This window comes from Sturnus vulgaris, chromosome 27, assembly GCF_052056855.1.
Source record: "Sturnus vulgaris isolate bStuVul1 chromosome 27, bStuVul1.hap1, whole genome shotgun sequence".
In the NCBI taxonomy this organism is placed as follows: Eukaryota; Metazoa; Chordata; class Aves; order Passeriformes; family Sturnidae; genus Sturnus; species Sturnus vulgaris.
The window spans coordinates 6,324,633-6,347,108 of record NC_142269.1 but is presented as its reverse complement, the minus strand read 5'-3'; the positions used below and the strand labels follow the sequence as shown (position 1 = coordinate 6,347,108).

General features: G+C 50.6%; 2 protein-coding genes across 2 annotated transcripts in view; both read left to right on the top strand.

Annotated features, from left to right (window-relative positions):
• LOC106864004 (M1-specific T cell receptor alpha chain-like) overlaps positions 1 to 22,476 on the top strand; it is a 370,462-nt gene that overhangs the window by 36,204 nt on the left and 311,782 nt on the right. The window lies entirely within an intron of this gene.
• On the top strand, positions 714 to 22,291 carry LOC148221108 (Ig heavy chain Mem5-like). The gene is made up of 8 exons (XM_088179638.1): positions 714 to 771; positions 1,230 to 1,534; positions 14,477 to 14,498; positions 17,988 to 18,032; positions 20,118 to 20,396; positions 21,031 to 21,111; positions 21,452 to 21,568; positions 21,652 to 22,291. Exons 1-7 carry the CDS (start codon positions 714 to 716, stop codon positions 21,565 to 21,567), a joined length of 906 nt encoding a protein of 301 aa, XP_088035764.1. The 3' UTR covers position 21,568; positions 21,652 to 22,291.

Genomic DNA, 22,476 nt, shown 5'->3' with positions numbered 1-22,476 from the left:
CCTCAACACTTATGACAATCCCAACACTTAAGACACCCCCAAGCAGCTTCTGCTCCTTCATGGTAAACAGGGTCAGCTATGACAGCTTCTTTAACTTGTAGGGATGTTCCACTTCAGCAGTTGAAAAAGAAAACAGAGTCTGTAAGACAAGAGAAATAAATTCATGTCCTGCTTGTCATTCAATAGGCAGGTTTTTAGCCATTTCTAGGAAACATGATCTTTCTCTTACAGGATGATTCCTTGGGAAGACAAATGCTTTCACTCCAAATGTCCCTTTTCCTCATTTCCCTGAGCTTTATTACAGAGAACCACGTATTCCAGTGTGGAATATTTCTTTGCATAATTGGCAATAGTGGTTTTGCTGTGTCCCATCCCAGTTTATTGCCCAACCCCAGGCATTCCCAGGAGAGAGATTCGGAAAATCAAAGGAGGCCACTGAGCACTGTCGAGCGAGATGTGAAAGAGTCTCGTGTCTATAAGGCTCTTTGCCCCCAAAGAGAAAATCAAGCCTCACACGGGGCTGTCTCTGGTCGCTTGCCGCAGCTGCCCTTGTGCTGCTCCTGCCCGGGGCAGGGCCCGGGGCCCGGGGCGGGTGTGTCGGGGCCGGGCAGAGGCGCCGGCGCTGCCCCGGCGAGGCGGGGCCGGGCGGGAGCGGCCCGAGCGCGGCTCCGCTCGGCTCCTGTGCGGCTGCCGCGGAGCCGGGGCCGGGCACGATGGCGGCCGGGCTGGGGCCGGGGCTGCTGGCCTTGGCCTTGGCCTTGTGGCCGGCAGGTGAGAGCCGGGCGGGGAGGGCAGCGAGCGGGCCGGGGGAAGGAGGGACAGCGACAGGGACAGGGACAGGGACAGGGCCCGGTACATGAAGGGTCAAGAAAAGGCGCAGGGACAGGAGCTTGGGAAATTTCTGAAGCCGGAACAGGGACGGAGGAAGGGACAGGGGCAGGCTCTGTCCACGAGTTCGGCCGCAGTTCCTGAAGCAGGTGAGGCCCAGCCCCGGAGGGCTCGCAGGGCCTCACCCCGGGCACGGGTGTTTTCCCCGGAGAACCGAGGTGCCGCCTGTGGCTGTGTCTGTCCAGGGGCACCGGGACGGCAGAGGAACAGCCTCGGGCTGTGGCTGCAGTGCGCTCGGTGCCTGTGCTCTCCCTCCGCGGGGCCGGGGGCACCGGGAGCCCGGGACAGCGCCCTCGGTCCGTGGTCGCGCCCTGCCCGATTCCTGCGCTCTCCCTCCGCAGGGCTCTGGGCACAGCTGAGGCTGCAGGAGGCCGGCGGAGGGCTGCGAGCGCCCGGGGACTCCGTCACCCTCTCCTGCCACGGATCCGGATTCACCTTCGCGGATTATTATATTCACTGGTATCGTCAGGCACCCGGGGGCCGGCTGGAGTGGGTGTCCTTTATCAGTTTTCGCAGTGGCAGTACAGTGGACTACGGGGCAGCAGTGAAGGGTCGGGCAAAGATCTCTCGGGACAATTCCCTGTCCGTGGCTCTTCTCTCATTGCGGTCCCTGCAAGCTCAGGACTCTGCCCGGTATTTCTGTGCTGTTCACACGGGGACAGGAAACCCAGCTGAGCTTTAACACAAACCTTCTGGGGTCTGGCTCAGCACCCACCGAATTTGGAGATGGTGAATTCCAAAGTGGTTCAAGTGTTCCAAAGTGTTCCTAAGAATTCAGGGGCCATCCCCATGCAGCGCCAGTGATCCTGGTCTCTGTCAAGAGCTCCTTTCCCACCACGGAGGCTTTCCTTCTCCTGAGTCCCAGTTGCAATGTTCTATTCTGTACAGGAGGTTCCAGGTTTTTCTGTCATCCAGTCAGCCTGGTGACTGCCAGGCTGCAGTCCCACTCTGCCTTCCTTGGTCCCCTTCTTAAGTGGAACACACAAAGCACCTGGGCTTTGGCAACACCTTTCCCTGCTTCCTTTGACCCTTTTGGGGGCCATGTCCTTGCACCACTGAGAGCAAAGCAGTGATGCAAAGGGCCTGATTTTCTTTCAGGTGCATTTCAAGGTGATCAGATGCAGACAACCAGCTCTGCAGGGTGGTGGCAGCAGGGAACACTGGGACCCTCTGTTGCATTTACAGCCCCTAAACCTGCTATATTTACATGGCCTGGTGTCAGCAGTGTCCTGGTGAAGCCCTGCAGTGCTGCTGCAGTGCCAGGGCCATGGAGGCTCCTACAGCCACACAGCCCCTTTTGCCCACACGAGGTTTTCCTGCCAGGCTGACCAGAGCTCTGGGACACTGACCATCAGCAGACTGGAGCTGGGGTCAGTGCACTCAATTACTGCACCCTGAGGGACCAGAGAGACACTTGGGGTGTTCCTGAACTCCATGAGCTTCCTCCCCTCCTGCATGTTCACGTGGGTCCCAGCCCATGCAAGGGGAGAGTCAGTGAGTGGGCTGTGCCTGGGGTCAGGGATATGGGGTCTCACTGCTCCTGGGGGCTTGCAGAGGAGAGGAGTGGAAGGCAGGGGAGACAGAAAAGAGGACTTTTTCCATTTAAAGGGAGCTGCAATGACTGTCTAGTCCACTTGCTGAACCCCTTTCAGGGCAGAACACAAGTTGCAGCATATTTCAAAAGACACTGTCCAAACATCTCTTAAACAGAGACAGGCTTGGGGCATTCACCACGTCCCTAGGATGCCTGTGTCGATGTTTCACCACTCTCTCAGTAAAGAAATGCTTGCTAATATCCAGCCTAAACCTCCTCTGGTGCAGCTTTGGGCCACTGTCACACGACCTATCACTGTGTACCAGGGAGAACATCCCTCTCCACTTCCCTTCCTAAAGAGGCTGAGAGCAGGATGAGGCCCCTGGCCTCTTATTCCTGGACTAGACAAATCCTCCCTGACCATGCACCCAACTGCTTCTTTTCCCATCCTCCAGCCCGCATTCTCAGTGGTCTTCTCTACCCTCTCCATGTCCTTTTTACCCCTCCTATCCTAATAGTCCTCACCACAAGGTGCCATGTCCAAGTACCCAGGGAAAGAGGGAGGAGGGTGTCACGATTTGCTATTAATGCAGAGCGGGGGTCGTGATGGTTCTTTTGATCTCAAAGGTGCAAACAGGCAAAATGCAGGGGACAAAATCACTTTATTCAACAACAGAAAATCAGTTTAGTCAACAACAGCAATGCATTTCATCAAATGCCAACAATTCAGTTACGGTAAAGGGGAGAGGTACAGGATAAGGAAAGGGGAAGGAAAGGAAGGGATGGGGAAATAGCTACCAACAGACGAGACGGGCGTCCTCGCGGGTCATCCGATAGACGAGTCTTCATCCGTGGGGAGATCTCAGGGGTCTTCATCAGTGGAGAGATCTCAAAGGGTCCTTTCCAGAGGGTCGCTCTTTTATAGTCCTTCTCCAAAGCGAGTGGCTTCTGGCCAAAAGGTGGGAAGATTTATGGACCATTGTGTGGTGCTGCACGAGACAGGTATGGACAAGCAGTCCTCAGTTGATGCAACACAGTCTCTGGTTGGTGCCACGACAGCACGGTCCAGTGAACACAATACACCAGCACACAGTCACGAGCATCCACCTGGCCCGGCCAGGAAACCATTGTTGGGAGTCAGCCTGGGTGGGGGTCCTCGAGGTCTCCTTGCGACGGTCAGGAGGCAAAATCGAGGGGAACTTCGGACTGATCCTTACAGAGGGTAAGGATGCAGACAGTCTGTGGGGTGGGCAATGCTCCCAGAAGAGTGGTGGCAGTCAGGACAATGACAGTGTCAGGGCTCAGAGCTGTCCCATTCTGTGGTCACAGGGAGAGCCCTGGGTTCCTGCTGAGGAGGGGAAGGACACAGGGCAGGCAGTGTCCTGGCTCTGCTGAGCAGCCTGGTCCCTGCAGGGTCCTGGGTTGCCTTTGCTGATGGGCAGGGGTCCAGGAGGCCTTAGAGAGCAGGAGGCAGCTGGAGAAATGTCATCACTGGGGAGGGAGTAGGGTGCTGGGCCAGAGTGCAGGGAGCAGGGTGAGGAGCACTTTGGCTTAGGGGTGCCCTGGCCAAGCCGAGCTGCGATCCTGGGGTGTCCCATGTGGGAGCAGCAGCTCGGCAGAGCCAGGGCCAGGGGCCAGGGGAAGGACAAGCTGACAGCCTCCCCAGTCAGCTCCAAAATCTCAGCAGCAGCCTGCAAGACATCTGAGAGAAAGGCCAGGGCTGGCCCCTGAGAAACACGTCCCCTTTAGCCAGCACAGCATTTCCTGCCCAACAAACAGTCTGTTCTTGCACCGTGCAGAATGAGAGACAGCCAGGAGGGCAGCGAGAGCTTCAAGTTCTGCTCGTCCTGCCCCACCTCTCCCCCTCAGTGTTGTCACAGACAGAGGGAGGGAGCAGGAGGGAGTGGCCCTGAGAGCAGTGCCAGAGGCCCAGGCAGGGCAGGTGTGGGCAGAGCTGTTGTGCAGGCAGAGAGAAGGTGGAGAGAGGCGAGACAGAGCGGGGCTGGCCATGTGGAGTGCCCTGTGCGTGGGCTTATTGCCCATTGTAGGTAAGTGCAGGCAAGGGCTGCTGGCCCCAGGAGCTGAGCGTGGCCCTGTGCTCTGCACGGCTCTGGGGAGCTGCTGAGCGCTTGCAGCCGGACCTGTTCCCCGGCTCCAGCTGCCCAGCCATGCCTGGGGAGCACGGGGACAGCAGCCCTGCTCCTCTCCTGCCCCTGTGAGCTCGTCACCTCCATCCAAGCTGCCTCCCCTGCAGCCTGGGCACACGCAGGGCTCCTCCCTGCTGCACTCAGATCTTGGGGCCCAGCGCTGTGCCCTGGCACTGGACACTCTGCTCCTGGGGCCACTGCGGCCCCTCTGGCACACACCAGCTGCAGGATGGCAGCACAGGGCACCAGCCCCATGGCCTGTGACACGCCTTTGTCTTTGCTGGGCTCATCTACAGCACTTTCAGGGACAGCAGAGTGGGTTCCTCACCATCCTGTCTTGGCAAGGACAAAGGGATTTGTCATCCCATGGGGCAAATGCTTCCTGCTTCTTTGGGGAAAATCAGAGAAAGCTCCCTGTCTGACAGGGAAAAGGAGGGAGGGAATTGTGCAATGTCCTTCCTTGTGAGCCTTGACACCTGCTGCCAGCTCTGTCCCTCTGTGTCAGCTGGCTTCAAAGAGGAGGATTTTGTCCTTCCACCGGTCCAGTGCCAGTCCAAAGCTCCATTAGCATTGCCCTGAGCTCTGCTGAATCTTGGAGTGACTGTGGCTTGTTCTTGCTCTCTGCAGCAGTCACTGGCCAGGTGACCTTGGAGCAGCACCCCAGGGAACTGACCGTGCAAGAGGGAGATCCAGGCACCTTCCAGTGCAGCATGAAGGAAGGTTCTATGGGAAGCTACTACATGTTCTGGTACCGCCAGGGCCCACGGGGCACTCTGGAATGGATTTGTAGAGAGGGTGATTATTATGGAAAAGATTTCCAAGGTCACTTTAAGGGAAGAGTGGAGAGCTCCAAGAACAGCTTCACATTGGAAATCCTGGCAGCAAAGCAAGGGGATGCAGCAATGTATTACTGTGGAGCAAGAATCACCCTGGAGCAGCTCTGTATCAGAATGGATCAAAAACTGACAGATGGAGAAGACAGATGTCTCAGCATTTCTGTCTAGCAGCTGGTCCCCAGGGCTCTTGTCAGGCAATGGCAGGTGCAGGAAACATCCCTCTGGCTTGGTGGCACTAAAAGGCAGTGGAGGGAGGGCTGGGAGAAGGGCTAGCACCATTTCTGGTGCAGGAGGATCTGTTGTGGCAACTGCCCAGGCTCTTTGGGCAAGTGCAGGTTTAGTGCACGTTGCCTGGGCTCCTGTCCAGCACAGCCTCATTTTTCCTCTGTGCCTTGGCTGCAGAGCAGAGCCATGGGATGATGCAGATGTGTTGCTGTAGCTGCCAGAGTGCTGGGGTGGATGGAGCCAGGCTGTTTAGCAAAGCCAGGTGAGCAGGGATGAGTTTGCTCTGGGTGGCTGCTACAGAGCACCTGATGAGGAAGGAGGAGTTGAGAAGGTGTGGTGAGTTGCCTTTGGTTGTCCTCCAGGTGCTCAGCAAGGTGCTCTTTCAGTGCTCATCCTTGAATAAATGGGGAAAATATGCAATTATGGCTTGTGCATTGAGACAAGGACAGGGAGATGTCCCTGCAGTGCTGTTGGATCCCAGAAACCTGCGGGTTTTGAGCTTTCTGTGCTGTCAGGCTCTGACCCCCTGGAGAACACTGCTTTCAACTTGAGGCCCTGGAGAGGGCTTCTTAATTTGAGTGATGAAGTTAAAATCTCTGGTGCAGTGAAATAGAAGTGTTTGCTTTCACATAGTGATGGGTTCTAAATTGAGGTTTTTATAGTACATAATAGGTATTGGACAATATTTAGGATTTTGGGCATTGTCTCTTTCATCTTCTCTCTTCTTCCTTCTTTTTTATCATTTTCAGGTCGTAGTTTCTAGTTGGTCAGTCAATGTCACACTAAGAGTCATGAGAACTTAGGTTAAAAGCAGAAATAGGTCAAAAGTATAAATAAAAGAGGTGTTAATTCTCTATTGGTCTGTTTAGCTTTAAGCAACCTTGCAGCAGTTGCATCTTTTGCCATTTTTCCTCACTTCTAGCAAGTAGCTAGATGTGCTGTTGAACGTTCTATCCTTTCTGATAAAATTTAATAAACAACCAAGCCCAAACACAAGAAAAAAACATTTCCATCATGTTTTTGTTAATTTCAGTTCTAAGTAAACAAAATCAATGAAAACAAACCTCTAATTAAATGGTGCAAAACCCCCACCACTGTTACACAGTGCCTCCATGTATTGATGATGGAGAGAGAGACAGGGACTACTGAATGGTGATCAGAATCCAGTTTTTACTGAGCACTACATGTGCTTATATACCATTTACAGGTTGGCTGCTAATATTTTACTACAATCATCTAGTTAAACATCACACAGTCAAACTCTGCATTTCTGCTTAGTAAAATCTTGTTTCCCAACAGCCAGACTTGATCCAAACTTTTTGCAATCTTCAGAGCTCTGTTTGCTCTTGCCAGGGCATCCTCTTAATCAAGCTGTATATGCTGATTAAATCTACAGTACTATCAGTCTCATTTACATTTACCATATGCATATTTAACTCTTGCTGTGTGTTGAAAGAGAAACCAGTAACCAGACTTTTCCTGTGAGACATTTCTAACAACAATATTCCTTTCCAAAGAGTCAGGGGCAATATTTTAGAGAGATTAACATTAACTGCCCACTATGCCAAAACAAGCAAGGATGTTAATGTCATTTTTAGTGTCGGGAATCCTCTGGAACAGTGTTAGATGTTCAGAAGTAGAGCAGTGTAGAGGCACAGAAAAACAAAAGGGAGCTCCTCAGAGACATGAAAGAGGAGACATCACGTGGCACTGAAAAAAACCCAGATGTTTTTGTAGAACTGTCTAGCACAGTGTGAAGTACGTACCACAGTGACTGAAAACAACTGAACCACCACACACAAACTGTCTTTTTCCAAAACCAATTTCTTCACTGTTCACGCTGAATTCTTGGCTGTTGTAAACAGACATTTGATCACCAGCTCCAGTAGAACACAAGTGGGCAAGAACCTTCTGTATTTCTATGTTTCCATTTTAGCAGAGCATTATATTCTTCTGTTTGCCTCAGAGGACAAAGGAGACTTTTGTTAAGAACAAAGATCCTTTTAACTTCAGATCCAACAATGGCCAGAATCAGATGCATGAAGAAGGAGACCTGGAGACCAGAAATGGCACTTCCCAGTAGGAATCTCTCAGCTATAGACATCAGAGCAGGGGCTGAAGAAGCACTTATGCTTGTTTTGCTTTTACCCTTTATGAGTTCATCCAGGAGCCCTTTGTTCATCATTTTGGCCTTCTTGCAAAATTCTTGACTTACTGCTTTGTCAAGAAAACCTCATTCATGAGGTTCAAGGAGCTAATGTCTGAAAATGAGCAGCTCTCCCAAATCCCTCCTCTGTCCAGGGCCATAAGCCATGGGATTCCCCCCAGAAGATCCCTGAAGAGCCCAGATTCTGCTCTTCTGAAGCCCAGGGCTCCAGTCCTGGATTTGCAGTGCTCTCTTCTCCCTGGATCCTGAGCTCCAACTGCATGGTCACTGCAGCCAAGGCTGCCCCAACCACCTCACATCCCTCACCAATTCTTCCTCACTGGCAAGTAGAGGTCCAGCTCTGCAGCCACCTGTGTCAGCAAGTTTGCATCAGCACACTGCAGTAAACTCCTGAGTGTGTGTGCTCAGCTGTGCTGTCCTGCCATCAGACACTTGACACGCTTCCAGCACCCCATGAGGACTGGAGCCCAGGAATGTCCCATTTGTCTAAAGAAGGCCTCGCCAATTTCTTTCTATTACTCTCATATTTTCTACCCATATGTCTTGGTTTGAAAGACAGTCATCTGCCAGGAAAGGCAGGAGCCTCTTTTTAAAATGGCGAATGTAAACCCCCTCCCTCCAAATTATTTTGAAATTAAGGGGCTCTCTGGCAAATAGGATATTTGCCATATTGCTATATAGCAATAGGAATAACAGTTCTTTCTTAGGGAAATTAAAACAGAAATACAGTATTACAGCGAACAAACCCAAAAACAGAGTCAGTATCCAACCTGACCCCCCGTCATTCAGTCAAGGTGTTGGCAGCAGGGCCATGCAATGGTGGCTGCATCCTCCTGCAGTGACAGATGGTGTTCTGGTGGAGCAGTGCTCCTGTAGAAGAGTGAGGTTTTCTTCCAAAGTTCCAGTGATGATGTGGAAAGGTCTGGTTTTCCTCTGGAATCCAGTGCAAAAAGGGCTGTCTTGGTGTTCCAGATCTCACTTTTTATCTAGGTAGGAAAGGCTTGGCTCCTGCCCCTGGCTGGAGCATCTCCCAGTGGGATGATGTAATTTAATCAGTCATTCAGTGGGACTCAATGGACCATTAACAGAAGATATCTCCTGGAGGAAGGATGGGTTGTGGAAAAGATAAAGAATACTGACCTAGCTGGTTTTAATAGATGGCCCATTAGCAGAGGATATCTCCCACAGAAATAAGGATCAGTGCCATGCCTGGTTTCAACAGATGGTGATAGAATACACACCTCCAGTCAAATCCTGTATTGCAACCAAAGACACCATATTGCTCTCTTGGAGATGGCTTAAATTCCCTCACCATTTTTGGTTTAGTTTCTGGTTTTAGTCTGGAATGGTCACGGCCTCCCCCGGCTCCAGGAATATCTCAGTGGGTGAGGGGCAGCAGGGATCCTGTGAGGGCTGGGCCAGGGGCTGCTGCTTCCTTCTGGTGAGGGTGCTCACCTCAGGATCCACATGGCAAGGGTGACTGACTGGAGACACTGCTGCCCTGTGTTTCTTGCCTGATTTTTTTGTTTACCATCGGGCTGTGACGAGGGCTGGCCAGCTTTCTTCTCTGCTTCTCTGACACTTGGGAGCCCAGAGCCAGCACGTGCTGCACCAGGATATGGTAGCCAGGAGGACACCGTGCCACTGCCTTTGCTGAGCTCGGGATCAGCCGTGGCTGGTGAACTCTCCAAGGGAAACAATCCCCCGCCCAGCCCCGCTGTTGTCTGCCACTGTTTCACATTAACTCTACACCCCGTGTCCGTCCAGCCCCATTGTCTCGGTTTGAAAGACAGGTATGGTCTAAGGAAAGGCAAGAGCCCCTTTTCTGCAATGCAGAGTGCAACCCCTTTCCCTTTTAATTATTTTAGGTCCAGTTCAGATGCCTTCAGGCAGGAGATATGGGGATAAGAATAACAGTTCTTTACTGGTATCTAACAAGGCAGAAAATAACAACAGGTATAAAAATTGGCAACAGAACAGAAACAGTCTAGCTCGGCTCCAGTCCCTTCTGGCCGCAGGCCGTCTCCCTGTGCTGTTACCGGTGCTGTGGGGGCAGGGCAGGTCCCGCGCAGTTGAAGAGGGCTGGGTGATGGCGGCCACGGCCCAGGGGTGAGAGGGATGGGAAAGTGACTCCCCCCTCACGGTGTCGGTCGTGGTGCTCAGCAGAGTGTCCGGAGGTAGTAGGGTGAGGTGGGAGAGCAGCAGAGCGATGTCCAAAGGCAGGGAGTGTGGATCTCAGTGCTGGGATGGCAGGGGGAGATGCCAGAGCGGAGCCCAGGCTGTCTTCCCACTCCACGAGCCAAGCGAGAGAGAGAGCCCCGCTCCAGATCCCCCAACCCACCTTTCCTTTTCCGGTTCCACCCCCCCTCCCCCTCCACCCACCCCCCTACGAGAGAACATTATCTGTCGTTTCAAGGTGTAGCCACAATTACTTAGCATAACAATGGGAGGAATTCCACAGAAAGAAAAGGGGAGCAATCCAACCCCCAACATTATCCACCCCTGAATTTCTCCCATACTAATATGCTATATCAAATTAAACTGTTACATTATATATACATACATGCAGTTAGAGACATAGGCACAGTACTATAGGTATTTCACCCTAAAACAAGGTCTCCTTGGGGTATGCATCAGGTCTCTCCATTCTTTTGCATCACCCACCAGGTGCAACCTGGTCCTTGAGCGAATACAACTCCATGGATGGGATTGTCTTTGCTGGAGGCAGGATTCACCCAAACAGTTTTTCCTAGCATACCTCTCATGTGTACCACTGGAACCTTATCTCCATCTGATATTCCCAAGGGCTCAGATTGGGCAGGGCCTGCTTGGTTAGTGGAACCTCGGGTGTTCACTAACCACGTGGCCTTTGGTAGATTAATCTCCCAGTTCTTGAAAGTTCCCCCACCCAGTGCCTTCAAGGTGGTTTTAAGCAGGCCATTGCACTGTTCAACTTTCCCTGCAGCTGGTGCGTGGTAGGGGATATGGTACACCCACTCAATGCCGTGTTCTCTAGCCCAGGTGTTTATAAGGCTGTTCTTGAAATGAGTCCCATTGTCTGACTCAATTCTCTCAGGGGTACCATGCCTCCAAAGAACTTGTTTTTCCAGGCCCAGGATGGTGTTCCGAGCAGTGGCATGAGGCACAGGGTAGGTCTCTAACCACCCAGTGGTGGCTTCCACCATGGTCAGTACATAGTGCTTGCCCTGGCGGGTTTGAGGCAGTGTGATGTAGTCAATCTGCCAGGCCTCTCCATACTTATATTTGGACCATCGCCCCCCATACCAGAGGGGCTTCACCCACTTGGCTTGCTTGATGGCAGCACACGTCTCACAGTCATGGATAACTTGAGAAATACTGTCCATGGTTAGATCCACCCCTCGGTCTCGTGCCCACTTATATGTGGCATCTCTGCCCTGATGACCTGAGGCATCATGGGCCCATCGGGCCAGGAACAACTCTCCCTTGTGCTGCCAGTCTAAATCTATCTTCGACACCTCTATCTGAGCCGCCTGATCTACCTGCTCATTGTGTCGGTGTTCCTCATTAGCCCGACTCTTGGGGACATGGGCATCTACATGACGGACTTTCACAGGCAGCTTCTCCACCCGGGGGCCAATGTCTTTCCATTCATTGGCAGCCCAGATTGGTTTTCCCCTACGTTGCCAGTCAGCCTTTTTCCACCTTTCCAGCCATCCCCACAGAGCATTGGCTACCATCCATGAATCAGTGTAAAGGTAGAGTTTTGGCCACTTCTCTCTTTCAGCAATGTCCAGGGCCAGCTGAACAGCTTTGAGTTCAGCAAGTTGACTCGATCCACCTTCTCCTTTGGTAGCTTGTGCAACCTGTCGTGTGGGGCTCCATACGGCTGCTTTCCACTTCCGGTTCATCCCCACGATGCGGCAGGAACCATCAGTGAAAAGAGCATAGCGTGTTTCATCTGCTGGCAGTTGGTTATACGGTGGGGCTTCTTCGGCCCCGGGTCACTTGTTCCTGTTCCTCTTCGTTGGCAAGACCAAAGTCTTCCCCTTCCGACCAGTTGGTAATTATCTCCAAAATCCCAGGGCGATTCGGGTTTCTAATACGGGCGCGTTGTGTGATGAGGGCAATCCATTTGCTCCATGTGGCGTCAGTGGCATGGTGGGTTGAGGGAACCTTTCCTTTAAACATCCACCCCAGCACTGGCAGTCGGGGTGCCAGGAGGAGTTGTGTTTCTGTGCCAACCACCTCTGAGGCAGCTTGGACCCCTTCATAGGCGGCCAAGATCTCCCTCTCCGTCGGAGTGTAGTTGGCCTTGGACCCTCTGTAGCTTCGGCTCCAGAACCCCAGTGGTCGGCCTCGCGTCTCACCAGGCACCTTCTGCCAAAGGCTCCAGGACAGACCATGGTTCCCGGCTGCAGAGTAGAGCACGTTCTTCACATCTGGTCCCGTCCTGACTGGGCCAAGGGCTACTGCATGAGCAATCTCCTGCTTGATCTGGGCAAAGGCTTGCTGCTGCTCAGGGCCCCAGTGGAAATTGTTCTTCTTGCGGGTGACCAGGTAAAGAGGGCTCACAATCTGGCTGTACTCAGGAATGTGCATTCTCCAAAAGCCTATGGCACCTAGGAAGGCTTGTGTTTCCTTCTTGCTGGTTGGTGGAGACATTGCAGTGATCTTATTGATGACCTCACTGGGGATCTGGCACCGTCCATCTTGCCACTTTACTCCCAGGAACTGGATCTCTTGGGCAGGCCCTTTGACTTTGCTCTTTGTAATGGCGAAGCCGGCTCCCAGCAGAATCTCAATGATCTTTTCTCCTTTCTGAAATACCTCCATTTCCGTGTCCCCCCACACAATGATGTCATCAATGTACTGCAGATGTTCTGGAGCTCCACCCTTCTCCAGTGTAGCCTGGATCAATCCATGACAGATGGTGGGGCTGTGTTTCCACCCCTGGGGCAGTCGGTTCCACATGTATTGCACACCCCTCCATGTGAAAGCGAACTGAGGCCTGCACTCTGCTGCCAGAGGAATGGAGAAAAATGCATTGGCGATGTCAATGGTGGCGTACCACTTTGCTGCCTTGGACTCCAGCTCGTACTGCAGTTCCAGCATGTCCGGCACGGCAGCGCTCAGTGGTGGAGTCACCTCATTCAGTGCACGATAGTCCACTGTCAATCTCCATTCTCCTTCAGATTTACGCACAGGCCAGATGGGGCTGTTGAAGGGTGAGTGGGTTTTGCTGACCACCCCTTGGCTCTCCAGCTCACGGATCATCTTGTGTATGAGGATCACGGCATCTTAATTCGTCCGGTACTGCCGGCGGTGCACTGTTGAGGTAGCAATTGGCACCTGTTGCTCTTTCACCCTGAGGAGTCCCACTGCAGATGGGATTTCTGATAGCCCAGGCAGGGTGTTCAACTGCTTAATGCCCTCTGCTGCCACAGCAGCTATTCCAAAAGCCCACCTGAGTCCCTTTGGGTCTTTGTAATAGCTGTTCCTGAGGAAGTCTATGCCTAGGATACATGGTGCCTCTGGGCCAGTCACAATTGGATGTTTCTGCCACTCTTTCCCAGTCAGGCTCACCTCAGCCTCCAGCAAAGTCAGTTCCTGAGATCCCCCTGTAACCCCAGCAATTGAAACAGGTTCCTTCCCGACATGTCCCGATGGTATTAATGTACACTGTGAACCAGTGTCAACCAATGCTCTGTGTTCCTGTGGCTCTGATGTGCCAGGCCATCGGATCCACACCATCCAAAAGATCCGGTTTTCCCGTGCCTCTCCCTGGCTAGAGGCAGGGCCTCTCTAGCCCTGGTTATTATTTCTCTCCTGGGCATACATACTGGAGGTTCCTTCAAGGGGATCTGACAGATCATCCTCCCTTCTGTAATACCCTGCACCTCCATGGGAGGCTGAGGCTACCCTCACTTTAGTGGAGTTCCCTCTGTTGGTGTTCCCCTCCCTGAGTTGGCGCACCCGTGCTGCCAGGACAGAAGTGGGTTTCCCATCCCACCTTCTCATGTCTTCCCCGTGGTCACGTAGAAAAAACCACAGGTCAGCACGTGGGGTGTACCCTCTCTCCCTAGCTGGGGGGCGTTGGGCTCTACTTTTGGGGTCCATGACTCGCACTGGTGCTGCACTGATCTTCCTCACCTCTTCCCTTATCTCCTTCATCTCCTCCTTAAACTCCTCTCTGAGGTCCTTAGCCACAGCAGAGACATGAGCCTGCACTGGGCCAGCTATCATACTCTGATAATTCCTGAGCCTGTTGGCAACAGAACCCACTGTCACTTGGTTGGTATCAGCATCAATCATTGCAATAAAGGGGGTATATTGAGATGGGCCCAGGTTTGCCAGATTCCACAACATCTGCCCTGTGCACCTGACCTTGTCAGGGTCATTGTCATGCTGTCCATCCCTCCCAAAGAGCACCTCCAGGACTGCCACTTCTCTCAGCTTTTGGATCCCTTCCTCAAGGGTATTCCAACGTGTTCTCTGGTGGTACTCCTGCATTCTTTCCCTGTGGACAAATCTCTCTCTCACACTCATTAAAAGTCGCTCCCAGAGGGAAAGGAGACCTGTCTCCCTTACAAATACCTGGTCCACACCTGAGTCCTGGGTCAAGGCTCCCAAATTCCTTGCCTCAGTACCATCCAGTTGCACACCTGTACCCATAAGGTCCCAGACCCGCAGTAACCAGGTTGTAAAAGGCTCACGGCCCCGTCGTACAATGTCTTTTCGCAGGTTACGGAGACTCTCGTATGACAGGGACTCGGTGATGATCTCAACTTCTGGCTCCCCTGCTGGTTGTGAGGGGCCCCCTTCCTGACCCTTATTATCTAGGTGCCTTGTTTTCATCTTAGACTTCCTAGTTTCCACAGGGGCAACTGCTGCTGCTGAGTGCCCATGCAGTTCAGCTGGAACCTGGACAGATGTAACATCTGTGGGTCCCACTGCTGCACCATCAGAGTCTCCCTCTTTAAGGCAGGGGGAGGGTTTCTCACCAGCTGGGGAGAGGTACTCCTTCAGCATCTGGCCCATCTCACGTATCTCCTTTGCCAGCACCCCCACCCATTCTGGGTGGTTCCTTTCCGAGGTGGGCTGTGGGGCAGGGTCAAACTCTGGGGTAATATCCCTAGTCTCTGGGACAGGATCAGGCTCTGGGGTAACCTTCCTAGTCTCTGGGACAGGATCAGGCTCTGGGGTAACCTCCCTAGTGTCTTGGACAGGATCAGGCTCTGGGGTAACATCACTAATCCCTGGGGTAGGTATCAGGGTTGTTATCCAAGTCAATCTCCCCTTATCTCTGAATGTTAGATAGAACAGGTTTAACAGGGATATAAGCAACACTAGCCACAATATAATGTCATTAGCATTTAAAGTGGATTAGAACCCCTTGAAGACTGGTGGGGTGAACTTCAAAAACCCTGTGATGGGTTGAGAAAAAATTTCACCTGCTGCCACTTCCTCACAGTAAGTACCATTATTGAAGTAGCCCCAGAAACACACAGAGTGCCATAGCTCTGAATCCATGTGGCCATCTTCCAGAGAAAATTAAAAATTCATGAATTCCTCAACTGATCAACCCACATAATAAACCGGATAATAGCCACAGTAACCTTGGTTATGAAACTTAATTTAAAAAAGGGCTTGCAAATGGGAGAGATATAGCAGGGACCACATAGAGGCCAATCCAGGGTAAGCTGGACAGCATGGTGTCACCTACCACAAGCTTGGGTAATTCAAGAACTGTTATGCCCTTTTCTACCCCTCTCTCAATGCCCTCAGGCAATGCCCCTGTTCAGGCACCAAAATCTGTCTCGGTTTGAAAGACAGGTATGGTCTAAGGAAAGGCAAGAGCCCCTTTTCTGCGATGCAGAGTGCAAGCCCCCTCCCTTTTAATTATTTTAGGTCCAATTCAGACACCTTCAGGCAGGAGATATGGGGATAAGAATAACAGTTCTTTACTGGTATCTAACAAGGCAGAAAATAACAACAGGTATAAAAATTGACAACAGAACAGAAACAGTCTAGCTCGGCTCCAGTCCCTTCTGGCCGCAGGCCGTCTCCCTGTGCTGTTACCAGTGCTGTGGGCAGGGCAGGTCCCGCGCAGTTGAAGAGGGCTGGGTGATGGCGGCCGCGGCCCAGGGGTGAGAGGGGATGGGGAAAGTGACTCCCCCCTCACGGTGTCGGTCGTGGTGCTCAGCAGAGTGTCCGGAGGTAGTAGGGTGAGCTGGGAGAGCAGCAGAGCGATGTCCAAAGGCAGAGAGTGTGGATCTCAGTGCTGGGATGGCAGGGGGAGATGCCAGAGCGGAGCCCAGGCTGTCTTCCCACTCCAACGAGCCAAGCAAGAGAGAGAGCCCCGCTCCAGACCCCCCCATCCCACCTTTCCTTTTCCGGTTCCCCCCCCCTCCCCCTCCACCCACCCCCCTACGAGAGAACATTATTTGTCGTTTCAAGGTGTAGCCACAATTAATTAGCATAACAATGGGAGGAATTCCACAGAAAGAAAATGGGAGCAATCCAACCCCCAACACCCGTGAGGCTCCTGCCAGAGCTGCAGAGTTTGTGCTACACCTTGATTAACACCCTGGGTATGCTCAGCTCTTGCCATTCCAGCCTGCTGCTCCAGGCTCCTGTTACGGCTCATTTCACCATAGGGAGGGGCACAGCGACCAGCTACTCCTGAGGGTCTGTAAAGGAGCCCCTTCTCCATCCCGTGGGTGTGTAAAGGAGCCCCTTCTCCATCCCTCCCCCCCGAGCCGCCATTAACAGCGTGAAAAGGCGGCCGAGCTGGCGCCACAGCGCCCCCTGCAGGGCAATCATCGCACCCGCCCTGCCCGGCCGCGAGCCAGCAGCGCCCCTGCTGGCTGTGCCCGGAACTGCACCCAAGGGGAAAGTGCCTGCAGCCGAGAGCAGCTGGGACTGGGCTCTGCTTCTGTTTGGTGTCGCTGCCGGTGGGGTTGTTTGTTTGCCTTGTTATACACACACATACTGCTAAAGAACTGGTGTTCCTTGTCCTGCCTCTTTGCCTGAAAGCCCCTAATTTCAAAATTATAAAAAGTCAGAGGGAAGAAGATCATATTTTCCATTCCAAGGGAGGTTCTCACCTTACTTGGCAGACACCTGTCTTTCAAACTCGAACAGCCACCACCCCCTGTGTGAGGCAGCACAGGCAGCAGCTGGAGCAGCCACAAACTCACAAACATTACATTTATTTCCTTGACCGTGCTGACCTGGGGGAATCCCTGAGCAACAGCCAGACAGAGGCAGAGAGAGACACTGGCATCTAAACTGGCTCCGTGCTAGAGGATCCCTGGATGCATTTCACCATGGGGTATTGAGAGTAATTCCCAGCTCAAAGGTCACTTGAGCAGTTTCTGATCCTCCTGATTCTTCTGCTTTTAATCCTCTCTTCCCAACTTCCCCAGAGCCAGCCTGCTACATCCCAGTACACCTGTCACACTGCCACTAAAGCCCACAGGGAGAGAATTAGGGAAATTGACTGCATTGTAAGAAATGTTTGAAATAACACAACAAGTACTGACTATTTTCCTGCTTTCTATCCAGATTAACTCCCTCAGACTTTCCAGAGGTGTCATGTAATCCCCAAGTTCTCATATACAACTCACCCTTTCTGATATTATCTGAGATCCTTGCAAGCTTTAAGATTTCTTCAGGTGGTATGTTGTAAAACCACTGAAGAAGTCATGTGACTGCCTGTATAATTCAAAATTCTGTGTAGTGGTACAGAGACAGTTTTTGCTATGAAATATATCACAGTGTTTGGGTTTGGGATACCACAATGTTATAAACGGCATAAGGCCCTGAACTAAAACAAAAGGAGGGAAAAAATGTGAGATGATTTGGGAAAGAAAAGAGAAAGATGACTGCAATCATGAAGAAGATAAATAGAACATTATTTCTGTATTTCCTTTTATCTTGAACACATAAAAGAGCTCATGAAGTTTCTAAAGGTGCAAGAAAGGGAGAAGTTGAAAATTCTATACTCAGTCATGGTATCTGAAATCACCGAACTATTCAATTAACTTATTTCGTTTCCAGTTTTGGAAGTAAATCTACCTCATGGGACTGGCTGCCATGGATAATTAGGACTAATATTTGGCTTTTTGTCTCCTGTTTTAAAACACTTTTGAGCACCTTGAGGAAAGAGTGAGTTATTGGAATGAGTCTTAGCACTGTGAGCACAGATAAGATGGTTTTTGGACCAGGGACGACTCTCACAGTTCTACCAAGTAAGTGACATTTCTTTATTTCTAAAACTTCATTTAATATAGGGGTGGAGGTAAAAAAGAAAGTGAATGGTTTGGGTTCACTGTAAGGATTTTCATCTGCAATATTCCCCTGAGTGCACTCTCACTCCAGCCAGGCTTTCAAGCCAAATCCTCAGCTTGGATCTGCTCAGAAAGGTTTCCCAGGAGCAACTGGGCTGGCTCTGCACAGCACCATTATTCCATGATCCCCAAACACCAGCAGGGCACTATTTAGCATGGCATAACTTATTCCCAGTTTGGGCAGCACTCTGGCTCAAATTTCCTGTCAAGTGTCCAATTCTCCAGTGGATTTCCACTGACTGACTCGGGGCAGGACTGCAGAGCTCAGAGAAGAGCTCACAGTGCTGAGGAGTTTTGAGACAGATCTGGAACTGCCTGCTTGGAGAAGTTCTGGTTTGACACCAGCAGCACACTGAGAGTGTCCCCAGGTAAGTAATTCCAGTACCCTGGGGACAGAGGAGGAAGGAGGTTAAAGAGCCTTGGGCTTAAATTCTCACAAGTGCCTCAAATCCTTGAGCTCCTGGCATGAAAGACAATTGGCTGCCAAGGTGTGTGGGTTCTGCAAAGACCAATGTGTGGAGTAGGGATGATAAGAAGCCTTAGCAGTTCCTATCTTTATTGGGAATTCCATGATGCAGATTAAAGGTTGATGTCACCCTGAGGTTTTTGATGGAATGTGAATGTTGGGGTGGCAGAAGGGTTTTTGGTGTAGATCTGCGTTATCTTAAGGTGCAGGTGCATCCCTCAGGAATTGTTGCTGAGCTTTTAGAGGTCTTTAAAGTACTTTAAGAACATTTCATGTTATTTCGGGCCCATTACATTTTAGAATGGAGGACTCCTCCTGTGACTTTATAAGACTAAAGAGAAGGAGAAGTACAACTTTTTGTCCAAATGAATGTTCAGAACATAAAACACAAATCCCTTTCAGAAGCAAGCAGTGGTAGGAATTCATGGCTGGATTATCATGAAATGCAAACTAGTGGGACTCCTGTGAGTCTACTAGACTCAGAATAAACGAATCTTCTGCTCTCTGAACTACAATTGCACCGTGTACATGATTTCTTGCTGATGATCTTGCCCAGGGAGCTCTTGCAGAGAAGCTGCTTGTTTGTATTCTGGCTGTTTGGAAAGCCTGGAGAGGAGACCACATGAAAAGCCTTTCAAGGTCTTCTCAGAGAACACAGAATGCACAGGACTGACAGGCTCTGGGCAGCCGTGGTACAACACCTGGGAAGGAAATGTTTGATTTCTGTTGGGTGTGTGGTTGCTGTAGGTGTGGACAAGTGTGTAGTTGTGCCTGTTGGCTCAGGAGAGCCGACCCATGAAGTTGTGGCAGAGCACGATTTGGCTTTCACCTCAGTTCCTCAGCAGTGCCATAGGGCTGATGGGGAAAGGGGGTAAAGTCAGAGCCCCTTGATCAAACCTCCATCAGTACCACAGGATGAAGAAAATATTAGACTTGAGGGATCTCTTGTCCCACCTGCAAGGCAGACACCATGCCAAATGAAAATCCTAAAGCACCTCTCTTTACCCAAGAGACCCTCAGGGTGCTCCTGTCAAAGCAGACACGTCAATCTTTGTGGATGTGTCTGACAGCCTTTCATAAGCTGAGCCCTTTAAGGCAAGGAAGGCTGCTGGAGGATTCCTGTCAGTTCCATGTTTTTAATCTAATGCAAATTGTTAATCTGAATTAAGTTATTGGTTTTCTAATATTGTTTTTTGTGATAACCATTGATTCTCCATAAATAATATGATCTAGAGGCAAAGGTATTTTGTTTAGAAATGAAATCATGGTACCACAATGATTTCCTGCCTCTGCAATTCTATTGACACCAATGGTTTTCTTGTAAGACAGCTGGCTGTGAGTTTAAACAATCATCCATCATTAGTTGCACCTCTACTGGCAAACAATAATGACATATAAGATAATTAATGAGGATGTTACAAATCATTTACAGCTGAAGTACATGTGAATTTTTCATCATTGAAAACTTGGGAAAACCTGCAATTAAATCAGTCCTTTCCTACCCATACTTTATTTTGCAGACATTTCCAATACTTCCAACCCTCAAGTCATTGTGATGAAATCAAAGAAACTGGAAGAAGGTGGCAGCCCTGGGAAAGCAGCTTGTTTGGCAAGGAATATTCAGACAAAGAGCATCAGCTTGGAGATGCCCTCTAAGGAGGTCGTATATGAACAGAGCAGATCCATTTTGACATCAGAGGGGTTGTACAATGCAATTAAAGTGGTCAATGTGACCAAAGACACAGAGCTGACCTGCACGGCCAAATTCGACAACAGCACCATGACAACAACACATCCAGGTACAGTTTGGTGGCACAGCTGTCACTTATTTCTGGAGACAGTGGCCTGTGGGGCTTTGTGTTCTCCTTCTCGACAGCATTGCCCTGGGCAGCCAGCAGAAATGAGAAAGACATTGGGGATTTTAGCAGGGAGAGATGAAAGATGTTTCAAAGCATCTGAAAGAAATGGTTTCAACTCTTGAATTACTTGGAGATACCTTTTTGGGGGAGAAGAGGGAAGACACAATCTCTTTGTTCAAAATGTGAATTCCCTTATGACTAAATATTTCACCATGAAGCAGCAAACCTGCTGCAGCACAAACTGGAACCTTTAGAGCCTTTCTAAATCCTGCAAAAAGTTAAAGATGTGATGTGCTGGAGGGATTTCTAACAAAGTACGTTGTTATATTTTGCGGGATTGTTTTGCAGCTTTGAAGGTGATTCAAAGAGTAAAATCAAAACAATGTAGGAATTCTTCTGTTTCCTGCTGTTGCATGGAAAAATTCTCAGCTCAAGTTATTGTTGGAAGTAATGACTGATCATCTGAGCCCCAGCTTTCCTCAAGTTCCTACAGGAAATGTCACAGGAACATTTCCCTTAATCCTGTCTAAAACGTGGATAGAGTTTAAAATGTCTTTTCTTTATCATGCTGCAGAAGAAGAGGCTGATGAACCAGTGGCTGAAGGGCCCAGTAAGAGGGTTTGCAACAGCACAGAGCCCAAGCACTCAGCACAAGGTGAGTTCCCCAAACAGGCTGTGAAGTTCCATTGCTCGCTGGGGAATAAAGGCATGGAAATGGATTTCCTGCAGGGCACAGGAGGCAGAAGACAACACCTTCAGCAGACACAAGCTGCTGTTCCAGGGTTACTCCTGCAGTTACACACAAGCCCCAGGAAGCCAAAAGCAGCAGAGACAGACCCTGGGCTCCCCTGTTGTTGCCATCTTCTCTCTCTCTGCTCCTTTGCTGCTCTTCCTTTCCCTGACACCATCCCCTGTGCATTGTCCCACTTTGTGCCAAGACCACAACATCAAAACGCAGACCATGATCTCTCTGCTCTTTTCTGGTCACTGAGCAGATGCTGAAGGGCAGAGAGTGAACATGCTGTCCATGGCTGTGCTGGGTTTGAGAGTCCTGCTGGCAAAGAGCATCGCCATCAACACCCTCATGAGTATCAAGTTGTTTCTTTTCTGAGGTAAGGGAGCTCACAGCTATCAAACACGGGTTCCCAGGCCCAATTTCATTAAATGCAGTTTTAACCCCCCTTTGCTCTTCCAGTCATGGGGAATGAAGGCAAGAGGAACCCGAAGAAGAGCAGGAAAGAACGTGAACCAGCAGCACAAGGGGCTGGAACAAGCAGGGCCAGAGCAGCTGCCAGAGACCAGCCAGGACACGAGGCAGCACCTTCCCCTGAAGACATTGAACACTGCTCACTCCTGCCTGGCCAGATGATTTACACTGAACAGTTTTAAGTGCTTTTGCTGTTTGCTCTCCTCTGAGAACTGAGGGGAGTGAATTTATCCTCATCCTCCTGCTAAGTCATCTCCCCACTCTTGTGGCATTTGCACACAAGTGTCCAAGCTGCTTCAATAGCTTTCAAAACTCCAATGCTCACCCTAGATATGTGGCCTTTTAAAAGCTCCTTTCCCAGGCATGTTGTGTTACTGCCTGTGCCACTGCAGTAGTGCTGCTGAGGGAATTCAAGCCCAGTGGTTGCCATTTGCAGCTTTGGGTTTTAGATCGATTTCATAAGTGTGTATTGCAGATGAGAAGAGCTGTGTGGCATCTGAAGAGATGTCATTCAACCTGATCATTTTCATTTCTTTATCAAGCCTGTATTTCTTCTGCCAAATATATCTCATGTGCATTTTAGGTTCCTGTAGTAGTGATGAAAATAAAGTTTTATACTAGGCTAAAATGCTGTGGGTTCTCTGTGCTTTTTCTTCTGAAGCTGGGACAGAGATTGCCGAAATCCAGCTGTCCTAAAGCCCACGGGGATCATAAACAAAGCTTTGATAATGGAGATTTCCTGTTGGCCGAATGTGTCTTTTCCAGAGCCTGTGCAGGGAAGTGTCTCTCTGGCACATTCAGGAGCTTCAGTGA

What these genes read in the sequence shown, in the direction of transcription:
- LOC148221108 (XM_088179638.1), top strand. Translation starts at nt 714, where the DNA reads ATGGCGGCCGGGCTGGGGCCGGGGCTGCTGGCCTTGGCCTTGGCCTTG. An exon ending in CTTGGCCTTGTGGCCGGCAG is followed by an intron (nt 772 to 1,229) that starts GTGAGAGCCGGG and finishes CTCCCTCCGCAG; the next exon opens with GGCTCTGGGCACAGCTGAGG. An exon ending in CATGACAACAACACATCCAG is followed by an intron (nt 20,397 to 21,030) that starts GTACAGTTTGGT and finishes ATCATGCTGCAG; the next exon opens with AAGAAGAGGCTGATGAACCA.